Raw genomic sequence first — 18,477 nt, forward strand, 5'->3', positions numbered from 1 at the left:
CTCCATGCCCATTCCCCCTCCCCCCCCCACACCCATGAGTCCTCAGTTTGTTCTCAGCATTCAAGAGTCTCTCATGGTTTGCCTCTCTCCCTTTCCCCCACCATTTCCGCCCTTCTTCTCCCCCTTGTTCCTCTGTCAAGTTCCTCCTAATCCTCCTATACGTGCAAACATATGATATTTGTCCTTCTCTGCCTGACTTATTTCGCTCAGCATAACACCCTCAAGGTCCATCCATGTTGCTACACATGGCCAGATTTCATTCTTTCTCATTGCCATGTAGTATTCCATTGTATAGATAAACCACATCTTCTTGATCCATTCGTCCGTTGATGGACACTTAGGCTCTTTCCATGTTTTGGCTATTGTTGAGAGTGCTGCTATGAACATTGGGGTACATGTGCCCCTATGCATCAGCACTCCTGTATCCCTTGAATAAATTCCTAGCACTGCTGTTGCTGGGTCATAGGAGAGTTCTACTGTTAATTTTTTGAGGAACCTCCACACTGTTTCTTAACTTCCATTTGTGTAAGACTACTAAGAAAAAAGGTTTTTTACAAGGGCAGGAATATTTTAGGTACTACTCAACCATCTGAAGCAAAATAATCCTATCATAAATTGGCCAAGTTTGCTGCCCAAATTATAGAGAAATTTCACTATTTTATTAGGAACAAGCCAACATTTCCATTCCCTATATTCTCTTAAACTGACACCTATTTCTAATTTTACTATCTCTGATAATGGTATACAATTAGGCGTTTCACTTTTGCACTCTTAAAATCACTTTACTCCTCCAGACAGAATCATTTACCAAGCTCTAAGATTCTAACTTTCAAACGTCTCCCATCATCTGCTCAGTTCGCTACCCCATTCATCACTACCTTAGTTCAAAGTCCCATGACTTCTTTACTAAACTATTTCTTTCAATCTTTTCCAACTCTAATCCATCCTTCACCATCACACTATCAACGAATAGTATTCGGGGCTCTTGGTTGGCTCAGTTGATACAGCCTGCAGACTCCTGATCTCAGGGTCAAGAGTTCAAGCCCCACGCTGGGCATGGAGCCTACCTTAAAAAAAAGAAAAGAAAAGGAGTGATATTCTTATGATTTCAAGTTCTAACCATGTCCTTCCTTTGCTGATTAACGTTTACTAGCTCTATACTAATTATGGAATAAAACACAATTATCTGAAAGTGACATTCAATGACATCTATAAGATGGTCCCAACCTACTGTTCCAACTTCCTAATCTTGCCCCTTACTCCATGTCTCTACAGGTCACTCACTCAAATGCCTCCAGCTCCAGGCTGGTATTACATACATGTTAAAAGCTGGATAAGGTAGGGGCGCCTGGGTGGCTTCGTCGGTTAAGCGTCCGACTTTTGCTTAGGTCATGATCTCGCGGTTCGTGGGTTCGAGCCCCGTGTCGGACTCTGTGCTGACTGCCAGCTCAGAGCCTGGAGCCTATTTCAGAGTCTGTGTCTCCCTCTCTCTCTGACCCTCCCCTGCTCGGGCTGTCTCTCTCTGTCTCTCCTAGAAAAAAATAAAAATATTAAAAAAAAAAAAAGTTGGATAAGGTATAATATAACAGGAAGTGGCAGGACGAATAGCCAACTAAAAACATTCGTATATATACGAAAATGTTTTCTAACTTTGCAGGCCAAACAAAAGACATCTATAGACATACCTCAGTTACTAGGCGAGCCTTTTACAACTTCATTAGGCCAAGGCAGGTAGCTCTCTATTCTTAAGCCCTGGTTTTTCCTACTCCTCTACTTTGTATTTACAGAACTCCCTTACCCACAGAAACCTTCTGCCCAATTCTGAGAAAATTATACCCATCTTCAAAGTCTACTCAAATGCTATCTCTGCCATGAAGCAACCTGCATGCTCCCCTAACTTTATCTCCTTGCTCCCAAATCCCCTTTTTCTGATCCCATAAATTCTTCAACTGCACTTAATACAGTTTGAATTATATTACATTTATTTATATACATTTTTTAACTTTCTTATCAGGCTATAAGCTGAGAAAATACACAAAGTTTGCTTATTTGTCTATTCACCATCATTCTTTCCACACAGATTAGTAGAGCTAGGTAGCTCTATAACATTTGAAAAAAGCATATTAAACAAAATTTTTTATCTTGAGAGTGGAAATGTCTTAAGCCATCTTAAAACCAATCAAATTTTTATACAAATTAATTAATAAAACTTAAGGGAGGATAATTACCATTTGGGGGTCAAAATGAGTTTTGTTTACTAACCTACATAATTACTCTGCCTATATAAAATATATGATTCTTAATTTGTGATTTAAAGAAACATCATAAAAGGAGTTTCTCATGTATTCCTGAGGTGGTGATAAAGAAGTCCTTTTTTCAACCCAAACAGCAAGTACTAGAGAATACAATCAGAGCTATAAACTGTTAAAAAGCTGTTCAGAAAAAGGGAAAATGATAGAGCTTAGAAACTCAGATACACATCAAGAAAGAAAGTGATAAAATAACATCTTTAGTTTCCTTCATTTTATTTTTCTTATTCTTTTTTTAAGTTTATTTGCTTATTTTTGAGAGAGAGAGAGACAGAGTCAGAGAGTAAGAGAGAGAGAGAAAGCACACATGAGCAGGGGAGGGGCAGAGAGAGAGAGGAAGAGAGAGAATCCCAAGCAGTCTCCACACTGTCAGTGCAGAGCCCTCTATGCTGGGCTCAATCTCACCACTATGAGATCATGACCTGACCTGAAACCAAGAGTCCGACGCTTAACCGAATGAGCTGCCAAGGTGACCCTAGTTTCCTTATTCTTAGCTGATCCAAGAGATAACAACTTCTTTAAAAATTAATAGCAGCAATATGTTGTAATTATAGCATACAAATGACTGCAATGTTATAAGGAACTAGAAGGACAAACAGGAAATACTGTTATAAGAAACAGTATTGTGTTATTTTAAACTGCACTTGGATTCATTGCAAATGCATGTTGCAAACTTTAGAGCACCCACCAAAGGTTTAAAAAAAAAAAGTACTATAACTGATATGTTGAGATGGAAAAAAAATTGAAGTACATGAAATGCTCAATTAAAACCACAGAAGGCAGAACAATAACAGAAAACAAAACAGAATAAAAAACAAGGGCAATAAGTGTATAGCAGTAACACAAGTATATCAATAATCCTTTAATAGGTAAATGGATAAATTGTGATACATTCATAAAATAGAGTATTCTTCAGCAATAGAAAGAAATAAGCTATCAAGCAAAACAAAAACAAAAACAAAACAAAGACAAAGACATGGAGGAATCTTGAAAGTATATTATTAAAGAAACCAACCTGAAAAGGCTGCATATAGTGTGATTCCAATTATATGACATTCCAAAAACTGTATGACTCTATACTATGGAGATAGTAAAAGGTAAATGGTTACCAGGATACGGCTGCAGGGACAGAAGGGGAGGAGGATGAACAGGCAGAGTACAGGGGGCTTTTAGGCCAGTGAAATGATCCTGTATGGTACTATAATGGTAGATAACATGACATTAGGTATTTGGTAAAACCTATACACTATGTAACACCAAAAGGGAACCCTAATTAAATTTGGACTTAGTTATTAATAATGTAAAATCAGTATTTCTTCATCAACTATAACAAATGTACCATACTAATGCAAGATGTTAAGAACAGACAACACAGTTAATAGTATTTAATACCAAACCAAGCCATCTGAATAGAAGTGTTCTCATTCAAGGAACTCAAATATATAATCAATATGGACAAACATAAGAATTACAAGACTTCAGCTTAAGTATCTGGGTAAACTATGCAAACTCAAGTTGCTGTTTTTTTTTTTTTTTTTAATAGTCTAAGTATTCCAAGAGTTATCATATCCTAACTATACTGAATTTGTAAGATTGACTAGACCTTAAAGCAGAAGATAGGACAGATTTAAATACACTGTACTATACTTTCGAGTTGTCTCTGTTCCAAAATATTGGCAGTAACAAAAAGTATTAAATGGCTAAGATGATAATGATGATTTTTATAGTGACCATGAACAGTTTTAGAGTGCCATATTTCTCAATGAAATACTTTCAAAGTTACTAAAGCATTCTATTTACTCTGCACATTTCCCTGAACAAAAACTTGTGAAACTGGGGGAAAGGAATTGTTTCATACCTGGACTGTGGTGGATATATACAACTCTGCATATATCAATACTCGGAGAATTCTGTCCCTTAAGGAGTACATTTTACTGTATATTAATTACCCAAAAGAGCAATTAAACTTTTAAACCACAAACAAACAGTAAATGGGTATGACACAGAGAAAGGAATGGGAGGTGGGGGGAGACATTAAATGTAACTGAATAAAATAAAATGGAAAGAAAAAGAAGTGCTGGTGTCCAGTGCTGTAAATTTTCAGAGTTAACTCGTTTTTTTTTTTTCAAGATAGATCATTTCTACATATCCTAAATTAACTGTATCAAAACAATTATAAGCAATATAAATAAAAACTATTATGAATTTCAACAGTAAGATAACATATGGAAAAAAGGATCAGAATAAAGTACCTAAGATATTATCTCATGTTTACATGTTTTATTTACACAAATACATATATATACAAGCATATGTGCATACATATATTGTTAGCATATGCATAACAATTTCTACTATCAGTCAACACTAGTTGAAGGGAAGCAGGGAGGCTTTAACTGTTCATTTCATACTTTTTGATGTTGTTTACATTTTCAAGCCATGTATGGTACTGGTAATGTCAATAGGGTCAAACTAAGCAAAGAGATTATGGGTCATATCATGTTTTCTCCTTTACACTACTCATTATTTTTTTTAAAAGTTCCAATGAATAATATTTTTAAATCTGTTTAAGATAATACACAGATTTATAAATAGGACCTTAGGTATTTAATTTTTAAAAACCTATAATGATTACAGTGGAAAAAATAAAAGAAAGGTTAGAAAATTAAATGGTTAATTGATTAAAGTATTACATAGATATATATATACTACAAAGTTCTATGTATACTCAATCAAAAAGAGTAAAAATGACATGAAAATATGTTCATAATATGAAAAGCACTTAATAAGAAAGAACATTTGACCTCTTTTTGGAAAAATATTTAATGAAATTACTGAAAATGAAAAGATCACTATTAATTCTCTTAATTAGTTACAGAAATCCTTTTCTGTGCCAGGTACAGCTGGGCACCGAAGGTTAAGACTAGCTCGCCTCAGGAACAGAGCAGATTAGGAAATTCCCAGGGATAGAGACATACAGGTAATCACCTAAAGAGCTATTTAACTGCAGTGGTACTACAGTAGGATGCCTTTAGGTATCATCCCTGAAAATTCCTCCCACTTCTGAATGTTCATGCCACTCTTCCCATGATATGTAGAGTCTCTTTCTCCCTCCCCTTGAACCTAGCCTTGCAACTTGCTTGAATGAGTAGAATGTGGCCTGACACTATGCCAGTTCCAAGCCTAGATATTAAGAGGCCTAAACAATTCTAGCTTTGCTTTCTTGCTTCCCTGAACTGCCACATACTTCATAATAGTCCAAGGCCATCTTGTGGAGAAGACACAATGGGGAGAGAGAAGCCCTGTTGTAGGTGACAACAGGTGGAGATGGAGAGCACCAAGACGAGAACAAAGCTGCCGCAGCAGACAACCAGCATCAGAGTCCCAGACAAGAAGTGAGAGCATCTTATAGTGTTCAGCCCAAATCAGCCTGCTTCAACTGGCAGCAGATGAAACAGAGACAAGCTGTCAGCACTCACCCCTGACCAAATTTCTAGTTCAGAGTCATTAGCAAAAAAAAAAAAAAGGAAAAAAAATAGGTACTTTGAGGTGATTTGTTATGCTATAATAGGTAAGTGAGACAAACAATGGTGCTTGAAAAGGTTACTAGTGGAACAGAAAGCTAAAACATTGGCTTTGAGAACACAGAAGCAGGCAGAAGCTCAAAGGGCGAGAAGAAGACAGGAAACTGAGGAGCAGTAAGGAAACCGCTGTACAAGGCCAGGAGAAAAGGGGCCCAGGTTATTTGCTGGCAGAACAACTGGCATAATTATACACAATTTCAAGTAGTAACTTAGAATATTAAAAATATACTTAATGAACATGTAAGAAGATTTCTAGGCAAAATATTCAGTGTCACTGGCTTCTTTATAGCCAAGTGTGAGAAGGTAAAAGAAGAAAATCATGTGCTAAAGAATTACAAGCAGAATTTAAATGAAAGATTTCTAACCAGGAGTTGCCTGATTGGAAAATAGCTGCTTCTCATCACTAGCCTCTATAGATAGCAAAAGACTGTCAGAGAAACAACATGAAGACAAATAAAATACCCAGAGTGCTGCCAATAAATCATGGGCTCACAATCATCAAATCAAAAATTCATCAGTAAAACCTTTTATTAAGACCACGAAAAGATTTTTTTTTTTAAGTTTATTTATTTTGAGAGAGAGTGAGAGCAAGCGGGAGAGGGGCAAAAAGAGAAGGAGAAAGAGAGAATCCCGAGCAGGCTCCACACTGTCAGCACAGTGCCCAATGCAGGCACAAACTGTGAGATTCTAACCTGAGCTGAGATCAAGAGTCAGACGGTTAAGTGACTGAGCCACCTAAGTTGCCCTGACTACAGAAAGACTTAATAAGGCAGGGCTTATATATTCTCTCAGGTAGGCAAAAGAGCTTCTAAGAATCTTACAGGACCCTAACTTGGGATCCAAAGTGAGAGAGTCCTGTCACCGAAAGAATTGTGGATTGGACATTGGTTTAATGGATGCACTTATAATCTGATATATAGAAAACCCACAGTGTTTAATGGAGTTCTGTCAGTTTGGACTTAAATAAACACTGTTCCAAATGAAAAGAGAGAGGCCTTTAGGTTTTCAAACTGTCACATACATGAAGCAGACTGAAATGGCTACTTAGGTGGAAACAAGGTCGATTTCTTACGGAGAAGTAAAAATGAGTCACTGAGTGGAGCCAAGAGCCCAAAGGAGCAAGCCAAGAGCTGAGAAAAATAAGGAATTATGAAGCTGAGACCAGAAGTCAGAACCAAGCCATAATCAAAGAACATTATCTGTTCCCTGATCAGATTTCAGAATTGCTTTGGGCCAGAGACTGCCATTCTTTCACTCTCCGCTATGAGGCTCTATTGTGGTTAATTGTTCCTGTCTCAAAATTATATACTGAGTGTATGGCAGGGTGGGGGTGGAGTAAAATCTGTCTTCTTGGTTCACAGGTATCCAAATCAAGAGGAGCTGTACCCAGAAAGCCTCACCTGCATATCAACCTAATGCAGATGATAAGGCAATGGACTTCAAACCTGAAGGTGTAACTGAATGAGATTTGGGGGCATCTTAAGAGGGCTGAGTACTGCGTGTTGGGAAAACAGTGAATTGCCCACCAGAAGAATTGTGGTAGTCCATCTGCAAAGATGGCTGCCAACAATTCCTCCTATTCCTGTGCACACATGCTACTTTTCTCATCAAAAGGTAGAATCTCTTTCTATTCCTGTAACCAATATTACACTACATATTAACTAACTAGAATTAAAAAAAAAAAAAAAGAGAGGTGGAATCTATTTCTCCTTCCTTTATACCTTGGCTGACATAGTGTTCTGCTTGAAAAAAGAGACTGTGATAGAAACAATGCTATGTAGTTTCAGGCCTAGCCTTCAATAGGCTGAGAAACTTTTGTTTTTGTTCTCTTGCCACCCTAAATCACCATGTAAACAAACCCAGGCTATCCTTCTAGAGAGAAGCCAAGAGCCAAGAAGAGAAAAAAGCCCTGGTTGATGAATGAACCAGCCACTTAGAGAACAAAGGAGAGGTCTCAACTAACAACTAAAACCCAGCACCAACGCCATCTTGGATCCCCTAGCCCCATTCAAGTTACCTCAGTCAATTCCTCATGGACCAGAGCAAGGTGTCCCTGCCCAAACTCCTGACCTAAAACTTATGAGCAATAAGATAGTTGTGATTTTAAGCTGCTAAGTTTTGGAGCAATCTCTTGCACAGTAACACATAATTAATATATATAGTGAGTGCAGTAAAGGCTATAAAGGAAAAGCACTGGGTACTTTCTAAGATTCAGTATTAGAGATGCAAATGTAATCTGGGAGAGAGGGAAAGACTGTTGAGAAGTGATATATTTAATAATGGTTATTTAACACCATTTAATAGAAAGGGAATTGTGAACAAGAATTGCTGATTTTACTTCTATTTTCTTAAATTTTTAATATTACACATTTTACTTTTGAAATAACAACAAAAATGTTATTTTGTTAAAACTTCCTTAAGGATATTGTTGGCTTTAATTGTATTGGTTCTATTGTACTGAAATTCACTAGGTCTAAAATAGATTTTTTTCATGATAAAATATGTAAACATTTCAGGAACTAATAAAGGTTTTCTATTATTCTATGTAACCAGAGAACAGGATGTTCTGATTATACTAGCATTCCAAGAAATAAGCAGCGTACATTGATTTAACAACTTCTGAAGAATTAGAATGTAGTAAAACACAATTAACTTAAAATTATACTCCTTATCATTTATTATCACACTGATTTTTGGAAACTTCTTCAGGTATACATAATTCATCACAGTTATCATTGGGTATAGATGTGGTAATGTAAGACTGAGAGAAGTTAAATAATACTTAGATAACAGAATTAAGAGTGGAAATGACCAAAAAGATTAACATAATAGACTAAAGCCAATAAGAGAAAATTAAACAGTAGTAACTGAGGATTAAAAGGAAACTCCTAAAGCACAAGTGAGAAAACAATCCAATTTAACTGTATGAAAAGGACATGGGTTTTAGCTGGCCACAAGTATATTAGCCAAAAGTAAGTAAGCCATATCAGCATGAAAACTGTTCATGTGATCTTGGACTATACTGATAATTTAATCAACAAATATTTCCTGAAAGCCTAGATCATATATCCCGTATTTTACTAACGGAATATAGTGACAAGATCCAGAGAAGGAATAATTTCACCATATTTAGAACAAGTCAAACTATATATGGAATATTAAATCCATATAAAAGAAATGGTTGAAAAAATTAGAGAAATGTGACCTACAGAAGGAAAACTTTCTAATTTGAATACTACCCTAAAGGAGAAAGAAAGCTCTTTAAAAATTCTTTCATTTTATAAAATACATTAATGACTATGTAATGGGCATTGCACTAAGCACACGGATACAATCAGAGAATAAAATAGATATTGTCCATGTCCTCATCCCACTTAGCAGTTTTGTGGACACCCTATCAGTGGAAGACCTTTAGCGGTAACAAATAATAATCTGGCATACATATTATAAAATATATTCATGTACTTTGCATAAGACTGAAATAAATGACCTCCAATGTAATTTCCAAATCTAAAATTTTGTGATTACTTACTTACAGCATGAAAGAATGTTAACTGTTATTCTGAGATAAATGTTTAATGAATAAGATAACAGGCAGATCAATACACATATACACAGGTTTTTAAAATATTATCACCTAGTAAAACAACCATATCAATTCATATGGTCAGCCTTTATAGGCAAACCACTCAAAACCAACTTCAATCCACATTAGGAAAATCCACCTCAAATTTTTCTATCATTTCAAAGAACAAAAAAAAACTTTTTAAGACTTATTTTTAAGTAATCTCTACACCCACTGTGGGACTCAAACTCACAACTCAAGAGGCACATGCTCTACCAACTGAGCCAGCCAGGTGCCCATCAAACAACAAAAATTTTTTTTAATCTCCTTATCCTAAAGATTATTTTACCGAGTGAAAATAATTCCAAAGAAATTAATATTTATGGTTTCTCTGGGACTTCTTATATTAATCAATATACCTTTCCATGGCTTTAGCTGTATAAGGCAAATGCATTTCAATACTGTGTTCATCTTCATCTGTCTGCAGAGACATGCGTTCAAACATTCCTGTCTTCCATAGTTCTCCGTAAACTAAAGAGATTTCAAAATATAGTAAAACAAATATATTAATATATATCCTTATTCTGTGAGACTCCACTCAGTAACAAAATCTATATGCTTTGGCAAGAGACAGAAGTACCGTATAATAATTTTCCTCATTTTTATCTTTAAAAAAGAAGAAAAAACTAGCTTTTTACATACCATACAAAGCAAAAACACATGTAATGACTACTGAGCATTTTCATATATTATAGTTATAATAGTAATTTAAAATTTTCATCAGTTCTTTTCATTACATCTAAAATCACCTCTGGGTCTAAGCTTTTCCTTGACTTTAATCAGCACATGCCAAAAAGAACACAGTTGATTAGAACTCCTAGTAAAATATGGCAAAGCCAATGATCTACTACTCATAAGGTTAATAACATAGTTTTTAAGTTTTGTTTTGTTTTATAATAAACTCTATGGGATTATTATCTCGCACCTCAGATGCCTGCCACACTAGAAGCAGAAAATTCCTATTAAGCATGCTATATTCCTCAAAATTAAAAATCAGGCTTCTGGGACAGGCCAGAACATAAATTTATCATAGTACCATGCCACAAATAATCCTAAAATGATCTAGTATTTCAGACCCTTCTGATTAATCATACTTAAAACTGGATATTGTACAATAAAAAAGATTAAATTTAATATGTAAACTAAATAATATAAGAATATTTTTGTTTTATCATTGAAGAGAACCAACATTTTTATAACTAAATCCCTAAATGGGTTTACCAATATCAAAGAAAGACACAAATGATGGTATAACTTTTTTTTGCAAAACTATACCTTATTAAAATCATCAATTCCTTCATTAGAAGGCTATCTAAAACCAAAATTTTCTTAATGCCCCAAGGTTTTAAAAATAAAGTGTGTCCTCTAAGAGCATCACAGGGAGTAATAAGGCTAGTTATACTCCAGCTTCATTAGTAAAACTTACTCTTACAGCAAATTACTAATATTCAGTGATAATTAAAACCCCAAGTTATGAAAAATTAGGACTAAAAATAAGGAAAAAGAGGTGATTATCTATTATGCAAGTGACTTCTTTCATTCTACAGAAGAATGCATTCCAAAATTTCTAGAAACAATAAGCACAACATACTTAAAATATAATTTGATGAGCTGGAAGAATACACAGCACGTTCATGAAGATGGTCTTAGGGAACGTAAACTGAGTTCACACGCTGGAAAAATTCTGAGTCAATTGTGGATAGAAGTACAAGAATATTTGTTACACTATTCTCTGTATTGTTCTGTATGTTTAAAATTATGCTCCCCTCTCCTGCAAAATTACTATTATAAAGTCAAAGCATTTAATTTACACATTCAATGAATAAAGTGAGACACAACTAAATAAAAGATATGATTTCTAGAATCCTATGGAAAAAATATATCAAAATAATAGACATGTTTTTAAAATAAAATGCACATAAGATTTATGTAGTTTCAGAGTTTCACAAGTACCATTATTTTTCCCCCCATAAAGATCATTTGAGAGGAAATAAAGGCATTATCACCATAAACTATTTACAATGAGGAAAGTGATAACATAGAGGCAGACTAACATGTCCAGAATCTTTCATCAAGTTGTGGTGCGTACTAACTTCTTGTCTCACAGTACAGTGAGTACACGGTACTTCCCTCAGTACAGATGTAATAACTAACAGTCTGGAGAATAGTGGACCTAACAGATTTTTGTGACTGGCAAAAAAAAGTGTAGTCATCTTTCTTTGTTTTTGCTTTTTGCAGATAAGCTGCAATCAATTTTCTCTTTAAAACTGAGATAATACTTACAATATTCATATTTTTAATTTTTAAATTAATTTATATTGCTAATTTTAGAAAATCTTTAGCTGCTTAAAAACTATAAGATTTCTATATACTTACTCTTTTGGTCAATACGAAGGTCATACAGAGGTGTCCTATATATATCCACACTGGAAAGTGCACATCGAGAAAGGGGCACATGATGAGAAGGCCCAAGGATGAAAATTCTCCGGCTAGGAGATATACAACAAAAAGCACAGAACAATTGCACTTCTACACAAACCTTATTAAATAAAAGGGGAAAAAATAATTTTTAAGAATCACATGTGGTACCATTTTCCTTCTTGACTGATTTCATTACTTACTGTTAGTGGCTAGATTATGTACCCCTAAAATTTATGGTGAAGTTCCACCCCAGTACCTTAGAATATAACCATATAAGGAGATGAGGTTTTAACAGATCATTAAATTAAAATGAGGCTATTCATGTGGGGACTGAATCCAGTGACTGGTATCCTTATAAGAAGAGTAAGAGATACCAGGGGTGCACATGCACAGAGAGGCAACCATGTGAAGAGGCATCATGAAGAAGACAGCCATCTGCAAGCCAACAAGAGAGGCTTCAGGAATAACCAACTCTACCGGCATTTTCATCTTAGATTTTCAGCCTCCAACTGTGAGAAAATAAATTTCTGCTGTTTTCAACCACTTACTTCGTGGTATTTTATTAGGGTTATCACTAGCAAACTAATATACCCACTAATGATTTGCTCCTCGGTTAATTAAATTCAATTCCTTATCTTTTTTTTTGGAAGGCCTTTAAAAGAACCATTTTCAACACCTAGGCATACTAGTTACTGATTTACTGATCTACAGTAAATCAACTGATACTAAAATCATTTCTGTATTTACACTGCCGAGGATACAGAAGGTTGTCAAGAGCTATACGTATTAACTGAATTTAAACATTTCAACTATTAAATACAATCTTAAAATTCTAACACATTCTAAACTTCCTTCCGAAGATCTATCAAAACTTTAATACAAATACAGAATAGCATGATTTATAAAACTCCATACAAAATATCACTACAAAGAACCATTCTGATAAAGCTATTTCCACATTTCTACCATAGCAGAGAAAAAAGGAACCTTGTTGAGAAAAATTCTGTATAATAAGCTTTCTCTGTTCCCATTCAAATAGAAGTCATTCTCAAAAACAAAGAAATTTGATTATGTGTTATTTGCACAGCAGCTAAAGAAAAGAACTGGGCTAAACTATAGCTTAAATCTTTACAGTCCTTTTATCTTGATATCGAGAGTAAAATTAACTTCCCCTCATTTTATCTCAAACATCCATACAAACTAAATTCTAAAACTATCCATTTTCTGCTTTCCCAGATCCATATGAACGAAACTTCCCCCACCACACATACACACAAACTTTTAGACTCGAAAAATAAACCTATGAGACAGAAGGAATTATATGATAAGCTAAGTACCTAGAAAAAATTAATTACTATTCATTGCTCAATTAATGGACAAAGTCTGACACACGACCTAGGTCTTTCATATCAAAAATTTGCAAGTTGGGGTGCCTGGATGGCTTAGATGGTTAGGCATCTAATTTTGGCTCAGGTCACGATCTCGTGGTTTACAAGTTCGAGCCCCATGTTGGGCTCTGAGCTGACATCTCAGAGCCTGGAGCCTGCTTCAGATTCTGTCTCCTTCTCTCTCTGCCCCACTCCCACTCATACTCTCTTTGTCTGTCTGTCTGTCTGTCTGTCTCTTTCTCTTTCTCTCTCTCTCTCTCTCAATCCTCAAATCAGTTTTCTAGGTGTGCAGGATGGTTTAGTGTTGATCTGACCGTATATCATGGATGCGGGGACATACAAAAAACTTCCCTGATATTCTGCCATCTTGACTCCTTCCCACTCCCTTAAAAACAAATAAAACATTAAAAAAAAAAGACTAGAAAAAAACCTTACAAGTCAAGGAATATGTTTAGGCAATATACTTACTTTCATAAAATTCAATTACAGCTAAGAAAATTAACCTATTGTCTGCTACCTGTTATATGCTATGGCCAGGGAGGGGACGTTAAGAAAGATGTGGATAAAGGAAACAGCAATTCTCAGCTTAGAGTCCCAAAACTTCCTCAAGGTGTCATATACAGCAAACATAAGACTTGATTCACAGACCATTTCTAATCAAAAACATAATCTTTCTTCCCCCTCTTCTTGTACTGCTAATACTCACTTCTTATCAACACCACTATGAGCAAGTCAACAACCATCACACACACACACATCAAATCAAATTTACAATCCTAAATGAACAAGAGATACCACTATGTTCTCTTATCTTAATAGTACATTAATACCACAATTTTAAAAATTAGAGTCCAATGTGGAAAATAGATAATGGTAACTCTGAGTGTTTAGATGACTTGCCTAAGGACAGTTATGACATGAACCAAGAATCAAGTATAAAAAAGAAGACATTTTTATGACTGAGGAATCCATTTCTATGAAAAGACAGAGAAATAAAATATTTAGAATCAGAACACTTCTAGGAAATCCATCATATATAATTAAAATATGAGATGACTTTTAAAATATCAATTTAAACTCAAGACATAGATACATTTCTAGGTAGTGTAACGAGGTTCTAACAGTGACCAAAATAGGAGCACTACTCCAGAATTAAACATCAGAGGTCAGCTTATAAAGTCTAACTGCCCCATCCAATACCTGACTATTTACCTTGTTCGCCTTATTTGCCAGACCAAACCTGGATGAAATGATAAGACCATAGGGAAAAGAGTTCCTACCCATCTGAATTAGGCAGTTGTGTATCCAACAGATTCATTCTAGTTTGGCAGAAACTTGCTCATATGCAACACAGAAAAAAAAGGGGTTTAGGTCACATCAATATAAAAGGCGTATAAGTGATGAACCCAAAAATAAAAAAACCTACATGACAATGAAAAGAAGGGAAAAAAGTACATATTAGTAGTAATCTCGACATGGGTCTCTTTGTTGGCTATCTGCTAACCAAATTAATAATATAAATAAAAAACATTGCATTTTCTTTCTTTTTGCTAGATTGCTAGATCCATAAACACCAAGGCCACAGGAATATTTTGAAGAGAAAACAATGTCACTTTCCCTTCCTTCAGTTAATTGCAAAGTTCTTGCAATTAAACAGACTCTTGGTTTTGGCTCAGGTCATGATCTCAGGGTTCATAGGATCAAGCCCCTCATCAGGCTCTGCACTAACAGAGCCTATTTGGGATTCTCCCTCTCTTTACCTCCCTCTGCCCCTCCCCTGCTCACACTCTCTCCCTTTCAAAATAAATAAATAAAACTTAACAAGAAAAAGAAAGAAAGAAATGTAGCTCATGTATAATACCTCCAGAGAATTCACATTTGTAGAATTACTTACTATGAGAAGTATAATCTGTACATCTATTATATAAGTTACCTGAGTATCTGCCCTCATAAATATTTAACTACTTAATCTAAATAATGGAATACAAGTAATTTTTTAAAGATGTTTCCCAGCAAGTGGAGATATTTTAACTAAAGAATTAAATGGGGCACCTGGGTGGCTCAGTCGGTTAAGCATCCAACTTCGGCTCAGGCCATGACCTCGCAGTTCACAGGTTCGGGCCCCGCATAGGGCTCTGTGCTGACAGCTTGCTCAGAGCCTGGAGCCTGCTTCGGATTCTGTGTCTCCCTCTCTCTGACCCTACCCCATTCATGCTCTGTCTCTGTCTCTCAATAATAAATAAATGTGAAAAAAAATTTTTTTTAATAGCTAAAGAATTAAATGACATTTGGTTCTCTTTTCCTATCCTGAAGGCTTTCTGAAAGATATATATCAAAATCAAATTAATATTGGGGCAATGGGTGGCTCAGTTGGTTAAGCGTCTGACTTCAGCTCAGGTGATGATCTCGCAGTTCATGGGTTCAAGCCGTGCATCGGGTTCAGTGCTGGCAGTTCAGAGCCTGGAGCCTGTTTCAGATTCTATGTCTCCCTCCCTCTCAGCTCCTCCCCCATTCATGCTGTCTTTCTCTCTGTCTCAAAAATAAATAAAACCTATTAAAAAAATTTTTAAAAAAATCAAATTACTATCTAAGGACATCCTGAATTCCAGGTTTTTAATTAAAATTTTAGTAATAGGGAAAGATTCTACAATGATAACTATGGGAAATAACTTACTTAACTGTATAATTTTTTAAATTCCTTTACTCCTTTTGAAACATAAATCAGATCCCATCACTCCCTTGCTTAAAAAGTCTTGGGGTACCTGGGTGGCTCATTGGTTAAGCATTCAACTTTGGCTCAGGTCATGATCTCACAGTTCATGGTTTTGAGCCCTGTGTAGGGCTCTGTGCTGACAACTTAGAGCCTGGAGCCTGCTTCAGATTCTGTGTCTCCCTCTCTTTCTGCCCCTCCCCTGCTCATTCTCTCATTCTCTCTCCCTCCTTTCTCTCTCTCTCTCTCTGTCTCTCTCAAAAATAAACGTTAAAAAAAAATTTTAAGTCTTTCAGTGATTTTTCATACAACTGGAGGATAAAATCTAAAATCCTTAAAATGGGTTCTGAACTCTCAAATGAACTAGCCCTCTCTTGTATTACTTTCCCCAACCCTACCCCTTAATCACAATAGTCTATGATACTGGCCTTACAGTTCTTTAATGATTGGAACTACTCTGCCTACTTGAAAGCCTTCACACATGCTACTGTTCCTTTTGCTTGGCTTCAAAAATCATTTCCTCAGAAATGCCTTCCCCACTACCTTTCCCATAATTTAAATCCAATCACCCTGGTATCACAGCACTTCTTGAATTGTGACCTGTAGATTCCTCAAGACCCTGCCAAGAAGTCCACAAAATCAATACTATTTTATAAAGTAATAATGAGGAATTCGCCTCTTCCACTATGTTGCCATCTGCACTTATGGTACAAAAATGAGGCTGGGTAAACCACTGGCACATCAGATCTGTGATCAAGATAATGGAATCAAAATACACTACTAGTCATACATTCATTATCTTCACCGACAACAAGGTGTTTTGTTTGTTTAAGGCCAGTATCACTTACTTTCATTAAGTCTTGAACTTTGAGCAAAATTTTATAAAAATATTCTGTATGACAAAATGTTTAAATCTGTGGTGACTGAAACACATAAAGCTCTTTTGCTATATATAGAATTATGTCTTAGGGAAAACATAAAGTGGGCCTGCCACTTCAAAGAAAACATTACCCAAGATATAACTGAAGTACTTCAGTGAAAAGCAGACTTCTGTAAGACTTCTACCACTGTGAAATTAACAGCTTCCCAATAATTAATGATATTTCTGGGGTGCCTGGGTGGTTCAGTCGGTTAAGCGTCCGACTTCGGCTCAAGTCGTGATCTCACGGCTCTTGGGTTCGAGCCCCATGTTGTGCTCTGTGCTGACAGCTAGCTCAGAGTCTGGAGCCTGCTGCAGATTCTGTATCTCCTCTCTCTCTGACCCTCCCTTGTTCACGCTGTGTGTGTGTATGTCTCTCTCTCAGAAATAAATAAAACATTAAAAAAATAATAGTGATATTTCTGATGAAATTTGTGGTGATATTAACAAATGCGATCATTTGGCACTTTCTGATGAAATGTCAACATTCAAAAGATCTGCATAACTCAATTAACAAATAAATATCTTCTAGGAGTGACTTGGTAGCTCAGTCAGTGTAGCGACCGACTTTGGCTCAGGTCATAATCTCATGGTTTGTGAGTTTGAGCCCCATGTTGGGCTCTGCACTAACAGCTCAGAGCTGAAGCTTGCTTTGGATTGTCTCCCTCACTCTCTGCCCCTCCCCTATTCGCCTTCTGTCTCTCTCTGTCAAAAATAAATAAACATTAAAAATACCAAATATTGTAATGTTCCTTGCAAGATGTTAACGAAATGATATAAAGGTAAAAGATCCATTCAAACTACAAGATAGTACAAAAGATGATCCTGGTTGACATGTAGAGAGTGGATTAGTGTGGAAGGTAAGAATGAAAGCTAGTGGTATAGAATTCAATCTCTCTTGGGCTGTTATTTCTTCTCTATACTTCTCATAGTTCCCAGAAGGATGTTCTTTCTCTATTTTCTCAAAGGACTATAAAACATGGCCAATCTCAAGAGCAGCCACTTTCAAGAGAATACAGCTATGACTGTCAATTATTTTTAATATTAGGACCTTCAGATTTATTTATTTAACATTCAATTAGTATATACTAATTACAAAAATAGGCTGATCACATCATCATGCATCTCTTGCCTCTCTTTACTTACCCACTTTATCATCATCATCTTAGTCCTTGGCTTTCTTCCTTTGTCTCTCTCTCCTTCCATTCTCACTTTCTATCCACTTATTTAATACATGCTTTCTGCTTTTACCAATATAGGTTCTGTATCTCTCTACATATTCCTAAGCTAAATTTAATACAGGATAACACTTCTGGCAAATAACATTATCAAATATAAAAAGGCTTGGGAAAGGCTATTGTATAAACTAAGTTTGATTATCACTGATTTACAGACCCAGGATCAAATGAAGGAAACTTCTAAAAATCTTTCCAATCTATTTTTGCCCTTACAAATGAAATACATTAGATGTGGAAACTAATTTGACAATAAACTATTTGTAAAAAAAAAAAAAAAAAAAAA

The 18,477-nt window shown here is 35.6% G+C and overlaps 1 protein-coding gene across 7 annotated transcripts in view; it reads right to left on the minus strand.

The window, feature by feature from the left end:
• Positions 1-18,477, minus strand: part of MEMO1 (mediator of cell motility 1) — a 123,359-nt gene that overhangs the window by 39,689 nt on the left and 65,193 nt on the right. For 6 of the 7 annotated variants that reach the window (XR_013337237.1, XR_013337236.1, XR_013337238.1 and 3 more), the window contains 2 exons: positions 11,895-12,007; positions 9,878-9,989 (listed from right to left, as the gene is read on the minus strand). The exons of the other annotated variant lie outside the window; for it this stretch is intronic. Coding sequence is in view for 3 of the 6 variants with exons in the window: in XM_077772783.1 (XP_077628909.1) it covers positions 9,878-9,989; positions 11,895-12,007 (225 nt within the window). In the remaining 3 variants the exon portion in view is untranslated. The remainder of the gene's footprint in view (positions 1-9,877; positions 9,990-11,894; positions 12,008-18,477) is intronic. 7 annotated transcript variants of the gene reach the window in all.

This window comes from Crocuta crocuta, unplaced genomic scaffold, assembly GCF_008692635.1.
Source record: "Crocuta crocuta isolate KB4526 unplaced genomic scaffold, BGI_CrCroc_1.0 scaffold363, whole genome shotgun sequence".
Classification (NCBI taxonomy): domain Eukaryota; kingdom Metazoa; phylum Chordata; class Mammalia; order Carnivora; family Hyaenidae; genus Crocuta; species Crocuta crocuta.